This window comes from Fulmarus glacialis, unplaced genomic scaffold (genome assembly GCF_000690835.1).
Source record: "Fulmarus glacialis isolate BGI_N327 unplaced genomic scaffold, ASM69083v1 scaffold2497, whole genome shotgun sequence".
Lineage (NCBI taxonomy): Eukaryota > Metazoa > Chordata > Aves > Procellariiformes > Procellariidae > Fulmarus > Fulmarus glacialis.
The window spans coordinates 523-11,518 of record NW_009223633.1 but is presented as its reverse complement, the minus strand read 5'-3'; the positions used below and the strand labels follow the sequence as shown (position 1 = coordinate 11,518).

General features: G+C 41.2%; 1 protein-coding gene across 2 annotated transcripts; it reads left to right on the top strand.

Annotated features, from left to right (window-relative positions):
• Positions 1–859: 859 nt before the first annotated feature.
• On the top strand, positions 860–10,675 carry LOC104079713 (heterochromatin-associated protein MENT-like). Of its 2 annotated transcripts, XM_009581842.1 has the most exons (7): positions 860–1,027; positions 2,126–2,212; positions 3,817–3,954; positions 5,935–6,052; positions 6,625–6,767; positions 9,250–9,417; positions 10,274–10,675. In XM_009581842.1, the coding sequence occupies exons 1-7, from the start codon at positions 860–862 to the stop codon at positions 10,673–10,675; spliced, it is 1,224 nt and encodes a 407-aa protein (XP_009580137.1). The 2 variants fall into 2 exon arrangements, with proteins under 2 accessions (XP_009580137.1, XP_009580138.1); XM_009581843.1 differs by lacking the exon at positions 2,126–2,212 and having other exon boundaries at positions 860–1,046; positions 3,836–3,954.
• Positions 10,676–10,996: the final 321 nt, after the last annotated feature.

Genomic DNA, 10,996 nt, shown 5'->3' with positions numbered 1-10,996 from the left:
GTTTCTGAATTTATCCTAATATTTGTCAACAGTATTAGATTGATCTAAAATATGCTAATAAGAAGCACAGGGTTGTTCTGGATCCACATATGGAAAATCAGTTTAATCCTGGGGTTGGGTTTTTTGTTTGCTTTGGTTTTGTCCTGTAAAAAGATACTTGGAAAAAGAAGCAGAACAAAGATGGAAAATCTGCAGGTTCTGATAAGCCAAGAGAAAACGAGGGAAAATTTGTTGTTGTTTAAAACAGGAACTATTTGGGGTTGCATGTAAGATACAAGAGTTTACTTGAAAAACAGTAATTAACAAATCCAGGTACAGCTTCCAAATGTGGGTTTACCTACACTAAGAACATATAAAAATCTATAGATCTCTAGTAGCCTTCAAGATATATGTAGTGAATCACATGAATTCACCATGCTTTTTTCAGCAGAAAATAACAGCATAGGAAGTTTAAAGAAATAGAAAAAAGCTCAAAGCAGCACAGTGAGAAATGATTCTGTTTCACTCCCTCAGAATTGAAGAATAATTCTATGAAACTTAAGCAAATGGGTTTTTGAAACAATTTTGGTCTGTGAAAACATTTCTAGCTAAAATCATGCTCATCTGGTGAAGAATAAATAAAAAAGCTGAGGACGTTGAGGAGTGATGGGGAAGGGAGAAATAATGCAGGTCTTAAAAAAGAGACCTACTACCTGACTGTACTTGGTCTCTGTGCAGTATTTTACCCATTACAGGAACACCCTCACTCTGTCTTTGAGAGGGTGCAGGCAATCTCCCACTAGCAGCTTTGTACTTTTTAAAAGAAGTGAAGAAGCAGTCATCACCTCTCTCTGACACTCATTTGTCTCAGGCTGTATCAATGGAGTCTCTCTCAGCGTCAACTAACAGCTTCACTCTGGACCTTTACAAAAAGCTGAATGAAACTTCCAAAGGCCAGAACATTTTCTTTTCTCCTTGGAGTATTGCCACTGCTCTCGCCATGGTCTACCTGGGTGCAAAAGGTGACACTGCAACCCAGATGGCTGAGGTAAGCTCTGAAATTAGCAGTATATCACCTTACAGGTGGTTCCCACATAAATTGCATTATTCTTCTGCCTATGGGGAACAGAAAGGAACAACATGGGAGAACAGTGACCTGCCATAATGCTGGGTACAGGAAATAACCCCACTCACGCTGGCAGCAGTCCTGCAGGTCACTGTTCTTCTACGTTATTTCCAAGATCTCCCTGCTCTGCACTACTCCTATATTTAGCTTACACTTACAGTTCCCCGAGCATTGCAAGTAGTCTGCCAGAGGGAAGTTATTGACATTAGAGACTACTGCTGGTCTTGCGTGGAACTCTACCTTCTATTTTAATTGCCTTTTGAACTGAATAATTCACCTGATATAATGCTCAAAGAGTAATAAAGAGACAGCTTTATCAGCAAAATTAATATGGAGATAAGATAATCTAGAAAAAGGAGTGCCAGAGATAAAACCACTGCTTCTAGACCCCAGCTGGTTCTGGAAGCAGTGTATCTGCTTTCTCATACTGCATACTAAAGTTAGTAAGCTCTCCCAAACACGTGTGGGGCTGCACAGGGGCAGTACAAATAGTACAAATACCTTTGCTTGTGACATAAATTAGTTAGTCCATAAATAAGGTAATCCTCCCACGAATAATGGAGACATACTCGTACTGAAAATATGATTTCACTTATGCCTGCTTTTGCAGAATTTTTCAGTCTTGTTTTAGGTTATATGCATTTACTTAAACACATTAAATGTATAATTTTACATTTCTGTGCTGGTAGTAAGACTCTGAAGTGCACTATGCTCTTTGTTGTGCTTGGCCATGATCTGAAAATAAATGCCTTGTAGCCAAGCATGAACTGACCATTTATCTAAATAAATTCATATTTGAGCTATAATATTGATCTACCATTAAGCAGTAAATGTAACTAAAATCTTTATAGTAATGATACAGTTATAGAGACTAAATCAAGAGTAAGATCCTGTCCCCAGTAACTTTTAATAGATTAACTGTCATTGGGCATGACTGGTGAATTACATAGAAAACTAACATAATTACATAACCTTTGGGCACATTTATGTTCAAAAACCAAACATTTATCATCATCACAGGTTCTTCGTTTTAACCAGACTGCAGGAGAAGAAGGTTCATCTGAGACAACAAGGCCTTCTCTGGGGAGACCAAAGAAAAGAAAGATGGTATTTATTACAACAAAAGACTCAGAGAAAAAAATATCTGAGAAAGGGATAGTTCATCACAACTCCTGCTTTAGCCTTCTAATATTTGCTTGTCTTCAGTCCATATCTACTGCCTCACTTCAGTAAGAACTATATATAGAAAGAGAAAAAGCGAACAACCAGGTATCGTTACCATAAAACTCATGAACTCAGCCCTTCAAACGCAGAACTGAGACACTAACAGCATTCTGATTGGTCCTGTGTTACTTGGTTTTAGCTGGTCTGTGGCAATATCAACAAATCAATTGTCCTAATCTGCTTAGGAAAATTCTATCTCTTATCCGCTTCAGGGTTTTCTTCTGTAGTGAAAAACAACTACTGCATTCACACCTGACTCCAGCCTTATGCAATCAACTCCCTTCCACCTTTTTCATGCATGGAAGCATCAGGCAAACAAAATTCCCCTTAAAGCTAACACATGCTGATTCACCCTTGTTCATCAGCTCCCCGGAGACTTGCCACCAGGAGGAACTGCCCAGATCTTTTTCATCAAATGAACTCCCTAAGCACTGAAAGGCTTGCAATCTCAAACAAGCCATGTTTCTTCAGCATAGAAACTAAAAGAAAGCTCAAAGAAACTAGATTAGACAAACTGGAAATAAAAGGGGGGAGGAGGTTATATCATTCTCTCCCCAGGTGGCGGGGGATGAATCTTCAAGATGAATCATTACATCCACATTCATTTTCGCAACTCACTGACTTTCTGAGTTGTAGCAAAGTCTGCCTAATTTGGTCCTTCAGACATTTCCCTCCATTACCTCTTCAGTCTGTTCCCATCCCCTTGCAAAACCCAATCTCTCCTATCCTGTGTCCTCTGGCTACCGAATTCTTTCCCAAGTGTCCTTCCTAGCAGCCCATGTCAGCATGAGTGAGAAAAGACCAGAGCAAGGAATGCCACCTGACCAACCTTATGACAAGTCACCATGAGTCAGTGGCACAGACTCTCAGTGTCTCAAGTGCAGGGCAAGGTATATGACATGGAGGAAGAGAATGCACCCAAGCAGCTGGAGGGGAGCAGCTGACAGGTAGCAGCTTGTTCCTCCATTGGTGAAGCAACAGCTGGCAACAGCTAGCAAGCAAGCTCAGCTCCCTAAAACCATCAACACTGACATCCAGGACAAGCTCTCTCCAAAAGCCAAGCAGCGACAGCAAAATTCATGTGAAACAGAGAAAATCTGCATAGTTGGTAAGTCCATGCCCTGACATTAGCGTCTGTCAGAACAGAGCACCTCCTCAAAAGCCACAAGGCTGCCTTGATGCGTCCCTGTCACACTGAAAATTAGGCCTGACCGTGACTGAAATGAGGAGATTCAACTTCCTAAGTGCACCATCAGCTGATGTCCCCAAAGGCCTACACAGCGCTGCAGAAGCAGATCATCACCCTACAGACAGAAAACAGTCCAGTTATACATAATGCTGCAAACATGCAACACACTCAAAAAAGAGCTCCATCCCCTGAAATTCCTTTTTAATTAAAACGACCTGGGCATTTTAAATAACCACAGCAGGTGCAACACTTCAGACAGAAAAAAAATATTCTGTATTAATTGGTGTCTCTTTCCAAGGATCCTGAGCACAAGCAAGCTGAAAACATCCACTCTGGCTTCAAAGAGCTCCTCTCTGCCATCAACAAACCCAGAAGCACCTACTTGCTGAAGAGTGCCAACCGACTGTATGAGGAAAAGACCTACCCGTTACTGCCCGTGAGTTGAACATTTTTACTCAAGAATATTTTGACATTAAGAGGGATTGTCAACAGAGATGACAAAAATTTTCCAAATCATAGCACTGTGGTTTCAGTGAGAGCATGAGGACAGCCATAGGGGGCTAGCCTTCCACAGGCAAGAGGTCCGTTTGTCTCCAACAGTGGTCAACAGTTTAGGAAGTGTATGGGAACAAGGCATGCTGTGTAGTGATGCTTCTCCAGAATCTGCTCTGGTCACCAAGCCAACTGCAGCTCAGGGACTTCCTGAACCAGAGGGCATGTCTACTTAATAGACCTTGATGAGCCGTTCTTTCATGAATTTGCAGACTTGCCTTTTGAATCTATCCCAACCCTCAGCACCAGGAGTTCCACAGCTGAACTACACACTGTAGGAAGCGCCTGTGTTTTTTGAGCCTGCTATCTGTTGGCATCATTATTGGTTCGTTTTTCCTCCAAAGGACGCTTCTCCATATCTCTGGTCATCCTCGTCCCCTGCCTCTCTACCTTTTATACTCTAGCATTTCTGAGACTGGGGAGGCCAGAGCTGCATAGACAATTCAGACAATGGGCACACCATAGCTTTACACAGTGGCATTCTAATATTCTCTCTTTTGTTGCCTACTCCTTTCTTTGTAACTCTTAAAATTGTATTTGCCTTTTTGGCCACTATTGGGCAGATTTTTTTCATGCAGCTGTCCATCATAGCTTCAACACCTCATTCCTGAACAGTAATGATCACTCTCTGTAGTGCACCCTTCACTGGATCATTTATAAATGTTTTAATATATATATTTTAATGCAAATATTTAGACCTGTATTTTACAGAATAAATATTTTAGCATAGATCCCTGCAGTAGTCCAGTAGTAATAACCCTTCACTGTGAACACTATTTCCTCCTACTCTTGGTTTCCAGTTGTTTAAACAAACAAGACCTATCTCTGCAGTCCCACGGATGCTCAGCCTTTTTTGAGAAGTCTTACGAAATGCCTTTTGGTAATCCAAATAGACTGTAATGGCTCAACCTTCTTACTCATATGCTTTCTGACACCTTCAAAAAACTCCAACAGATTCGTGATTTAGGACTTCCTACTACAAATTGCTGTTGGCACTCCTCCAATACGTCATGTTTATCCATACGCCCACTAGACCTATTCTATTAATTAGCCCCATACAGACTCATGAGTTTGTAATTACCTGTATCTTTGAAATCTTTTTAAAAACTGACATTGTATTAATCATCTTACAATTTCTTGGAAGGTGGTTTTAAATAAGATTACTGTTCTTTGATCTTGGAGTTTGTTTTGATCTCCTGAGTAATAAGTAATTTGTTCTTCTGAATGCTTATTACTCATTTTCTCCATAATCTCATGTACCTATGCTTTACAGAAAACCTAGAGAATTTTCTGATGGGAATTTCCATGAACTGTTTCACAGCAGACAGCAATGCAAACGTTAATTCTGCTTTTCTGCCATGACTTTTTTCTACCAGAATGTTCCCTTTATTTCTGATTCTCTATTGTCCTCACAAACTTTTGGCAGGTTCCTCTCCTCTGAAGCAAACTAAAAGACTTGTTTCAACTTTATATGAGACTATTCTTCCCTCTTGTACCGAACTCTACATCACAAAGCAGGAAAAAAGTATTTAAATTATATAAAATGTCATTTTGAGAAACTAAAAAAAATTGTGAAGAATGTTTGTTTCATGGGATATTTCAAAATTACAATTTGCACTTTGGATTTCAAACACAAAAATATGAAGTATCAGTTTCCTTGAGACTGAAGTTTGATCAGTCCTTACTTAATATTTAGCATAGAATGTATCAGAACTTATGTTAAGGGTTACCCCACTTCAAACAAATCATATTTTCTTCAATTATGTATTAGCAGATTGTATACTCTGTTGAAGTGATTATTTCTAACATTTTTGTAACTCAAATTTAACTAAATAAGCATACATTTTCCAATTCTATCTTTCAGAAATTCTTACAGCTCATTACAAGCTATTACAATGCAAAGCCACAAGCTGTAAACTTTAAGAGAGCTGCAGAACAAGCCAGAGCACTGATCAATACGTGGGTTGAAAATGAAACTGAGAGTAAGTATCACTTTGATGGCTTTTTTCTTGTCTCACTTTCATTTGTATTTCCACATTTATTGCTCTTGCAGCCAGGGATCCATAAAAGATGGAAAGGGGAGGTCAGGAGCAAAGTGCAGTTAAATGGCTTGAGGAATGCCTCTCTCCAAACCTAACTGCTGCTCCTTACAAGGTCTCTCCCTTGATTCTTCATGCCATAGTCTCTTCTGAATTATTTCTGTTCAGAGGGAGGCACAGGTAGATACTGAGTGGCTCCACTCTGATTAGGGAGGGTTTTACTTCTGCATTCTTCAGCTGCTTGCAACCAACTTCACAGAACATCTAAGCTATTCCACTTTACCCACTTTCCAATGCCATTTACTACCAAAATTGCAATAAATATATATATTTAAAAAAAAAAGAAAGATACAGAGATACTTCAAAAGCCATTTTTACCATATGTATACCGTGAAAAATGTACAGTAAAAAAATCTCCCAAATCCAAACATTTTTGCTAGATGGGTAGGCACAATTAAAATTGGTGAGTTACACAGTCACACTGGAATAACAGTCCTATTTGTCTGATTTTGAAGGGAAAATCCAGGATCTGCTGCCTGCAGGATCTCTCAATTCTCGCACTGTATTGGTCTTGGTAAATGCCATTTATTTCAAAGGAAACTGGGAAAAGAAATTTCTGGAGAAAAATACTTCTGAGACTCCCTTCAGACTGAGCAAGGTAAATTCCTTGTCTATATGTCTATTGTCATATGTCAATATGTCTATTACTGAAGAGCAAGAAACCTCTAAATATTTCACCTGCATTTCATACGCCACTGCAACACTACTCATAGCTGGGTACATGGTATAAACTCAGTAAGAACGGCAATCGTGAAAATAAGTCAGCATTATCTTATTTATGCATATCCATGAGACTCCGATTTTCACTTTAATTAATAGCTTTTCAGTATCAAAATACTTGAGAATACCGTGGTTAAATAGCTTAAGGACAAGAGGAAATTTCCGTAAGTACCAAGGTCCCATTTTCAAAAGGGACTGAATTGCTTTTGAGAGCAATTCTTACACACCTACATCTCTATTCTGCTTTTGAGACACAGTCTATGCTCTTGAGTTCAAGGAAACTGAACCAACTGTTCTTTCCTCATGCACCCTGCGTGTTACGTAAAACCTCAGAAGGAATTTTCATGGGCGTTTTTCATTTTAGCCAAGTGCGTGAGGATGATGTATTCAGTATGCACTGAGAGCACGTTATCGAGCTAACAGTATTTAAATGATCACGCGCTGACGATTCACAGTAGCTGACTGCATGCATATTTTTGGACTGCGTCAAAGGCAAGCAGAATTATTTGTCAATGGAAGCATGTATCTTGTTTGACATAGATTACGCGTGCAAATACCTTTTGTATGCCAGGCAATGTGAAGTGATTGTGTCAAGGTTGTGACTCTATATCTGAAACCTACGCTACATGTGCAGTTTTAGGATCTGTCACGGTACATGGTTGTGGTGGGCTGACTTTGGCTGGCTGCCAGGTGCCCACCAAGCTGCTGTTATCACTCCCTCTTCCCAACAGGACAGGGGGAGAAAAATAGGATGAAAAGCTCATGGGTCGAGATAAGGACAGGGAGATCATTTACCAATTACCATCATGGGCAAAACAGACTCGACTTAGGGAAATTAATTTAATTTATTGCCAATTAATCAGAGTAGGATAATGAGAAACAAGACCAAATATAAAACACCTTCCGCCCACCCCCCCTTCTTCCCAGGCTCAGCTTCACTCCCAACTCTTCTAGCTATCCCTGAAAGCAGCGCAGGGGGGTGGGGAATGTGGGTTGTGGTCAGTTCATACACTTTGTCTCTGCCGCTCCTTCCTCCTCACGCTTTTCCCCTGCTCCAGTATGGGGTCCCACTCATGGGATACAGTCCCTCATGTCCAACGTGGGTCCTTCCCACGGGCTGCAGTTCTTCAAGAACTGCTCTAGCATGCGTCCTTACCATGGGGTGCAGTCCTTCAGGAATGGACTGCTCCAGCGTGGGTCCCCCGCGGGGTCACAGGTCCTGCCAGGAACCTGCTCCTCCATGGGCTCTCCATGGGTTGCAGCTTCCTTCAGGGCACATCCACCTGTTCCAGCACGGGGTCCTCCATGGACTGCAGGGTGGATATCTGCACCACCATAGTCTTCACCAGGGACTGCAGGGGAATCTCTGCTCCGGTGCCTGGAGCACCTCCTCCCCTCCTTCTTCGCTGACCTTGGTGTCTGCAGAGTTGTTTCTCTCACATTTTCTTACTCCCCTCTCCCTGCTACTGTTGCGCAGCACTGTTTACCCTTTCTTAAACATGCTACCACAGAGGCGCTACCAATGTCACTGACTGGCTCAGCTTTGGCCAGTGGCGGGTCCATCTTGGAGCTGGCTGGAAATGGCTCTGCCTGACATGGAGGCAGTTTCTGATGTCTCCTCACAGAAGCCATCCCTGCAGCCCCCCCGCTATCAAAACCTTGCCACCTAAACCCAATACATTGGTGCACAGAGAGGGTTTAATTCACGGGGTACCTGATACAAAGCCTGCAAACATAAACTTTTTCACTCAAATGTAACTCAAAGGTATAGGAGAGAGTGGATATACTAGTAAAAGCTCTGTGAACATAATACAGCATAGGAGTTCAGAAGACTATTGGGTAATCCAATGTCATTTGGTAATCCGTTCCTCTATGGTTTGGGGAAGACAAAAGTCAACACAGGTCACAGAAAATATGGTTCAGAGGCAAAGAGAGACAAGCAGTATTGCCTGAAAGTATAAAATAGGCAAAAGAGTTGATGGCATCCAGGGGAGGCAAGTAAACATTTTTTCCCCCCAACCAAGGTCCTCACTCCAAAAATGTAGTACCTGGTAGTACTTACAGTAATTACTTGCTTATCAAAGCTAACTCCTTTATTTTAAAAAGAGAAATATATTACATGTAATTCAGTTAGCAGGTAGATACCGTAAGTGCCTATGCTGATTTTTTCTAAAGATCCCAATGACTTTGAAAGGGGGGTATATGTGATACTGTCCAAAGGAAAGAGTACTGAGTATCCAAATGCTGCTGAGTCTTGTATTTGTTTACAAATTTTTGGTTTCAGTTCAATGACGCAAGTAACCTTTATCCATTTTAAGGAATGAAGTAACACTATTTTTTATGTCTGAATTTTTTCACAGACCAAGACTAAACCAGTACAGATGATGTTTCTGAGAGATACATTTCTGATACTCCACGAAACAACCATGAAATTCAAAATCATTGAGCTGCCATATATGGAAAATGAACTCAGCATGTTCGTTCTCCTACCAGATGACATCAATGATAACACTACTGGTCTAGAGCTGGTAACACTGACCTACTGTTGTTGCATCACATACACTATGAGACAGTAACAGAAACAGATGAAAAGAGTGAGGAAGAACGAGCTTCAAAATCACGGTAGAATAGGTTGTGATGTGTGCATACTTTGTTTCATAAACTGTAATGCCATGATTTCTCAGCTTAGAATTCAGGGCATCTGATAACATTGCAAACATAGTATTTTACTTAGGGATACATCTAAAAACTATGTCCACACAACTGTCTTAGCCTATTTTGTGCCCTCTTTTCTATTGCCAAAATAGCCAAAGAAAGCGAGGACCAAATCTGAATCACCTAGAGTTATCTTCTCCTGAAGGCTGTATTAATTCATTTTTATGTCATTTGCAGTCCGGATTTGCACCTGATATTTTGTGGTGAGGTTTCTCAAACTAAGTAACCCACAAGGTATCAACAGCCACTCATGACCACACCAGGATCAGTTTCAGATTCTAAACAGATCAGGGCAAACATCTTTTTATTTATACCTGAAGTCCCATGTGTTCCACTTATTTACCACTACTAAGGGAAAAGCTATCCATGTACACACATAGCAAGTGCCGATTAATATCATTATGAGTCACGCATTGCAAAAAAGCGTGAAAAAAATGAACTACTCTGAGAGTTCAGGCCTATACTTCACCACCTTTAAGAAAATAAACAGCAGTATAAGTCACTCACCACTTTGCAGGATCATGCCCTATGAATATGGCGCATGTTTCAGCTGTACCCACTGCCGGTAGCTAGGCTTTGTTCTACCTGTTCTTGATGAGCATTAAGACACTGGTGTGTGCATGTCTTGTCTCTGTCCTTCCAACTATATTCTTTCTCAACTCATTGTAGGTGGAAAGAGAGCTGACCTATGAGAAATTGGCTGAATGGACCAAATCAGCCAATATGATGAAAGCTGAAGTGGATCTGTACCTGCCCAAGTTGAAGCTGGAAGAGAATTACAACCTTAAATCCACTTTGAGCAGCATGGGGATACGAAATGCTTTTGACCCGGTTCAGGCTGATTTCACAGGGATGTCAGTAAAGAAGGATCTTTTCATCTCAAAAGTTATTCACAAAGCTTTTGTAGAGGTCAATGAAGAAGGTACTGAGGCAGCAGCTGCCACAGGTGCCCTGGTGCTGAGATCAAAAGCACCAACAATGACTTTTAAAGCTGACCACCCTTTTCTCTTCTTCATCAGACACAACAAATCACAAACCATCCTCTTCTTTGGCAGACTCTGCTCACCCTAGTTGGAGTTACTCCTTACCCCACAGAGCAGGAGATGCTTGCTTGCCATCTCAGAGGCAAACACCAAAAACTGAAACTCCTGCTGCAACTGGGGGGAGTGGGACCTGAACCCTTTCTCCATTAGACCACACACCTTAGGGCCTGTGGCACAGCTCCTCCTGTGCTTGTCTCCTACCCCAAAAGGACAACCATGACAGTAGGGAGTGCACGATACCTTGCATCCACAGAGCAAGGTTGCCATTTAGACCAGGCCATCAAGGGTAGCTCTGTCCCCTAAGCACTATTAGCTATAGCATTTCTATCCCTTCCCCTCAGCGGTGTAC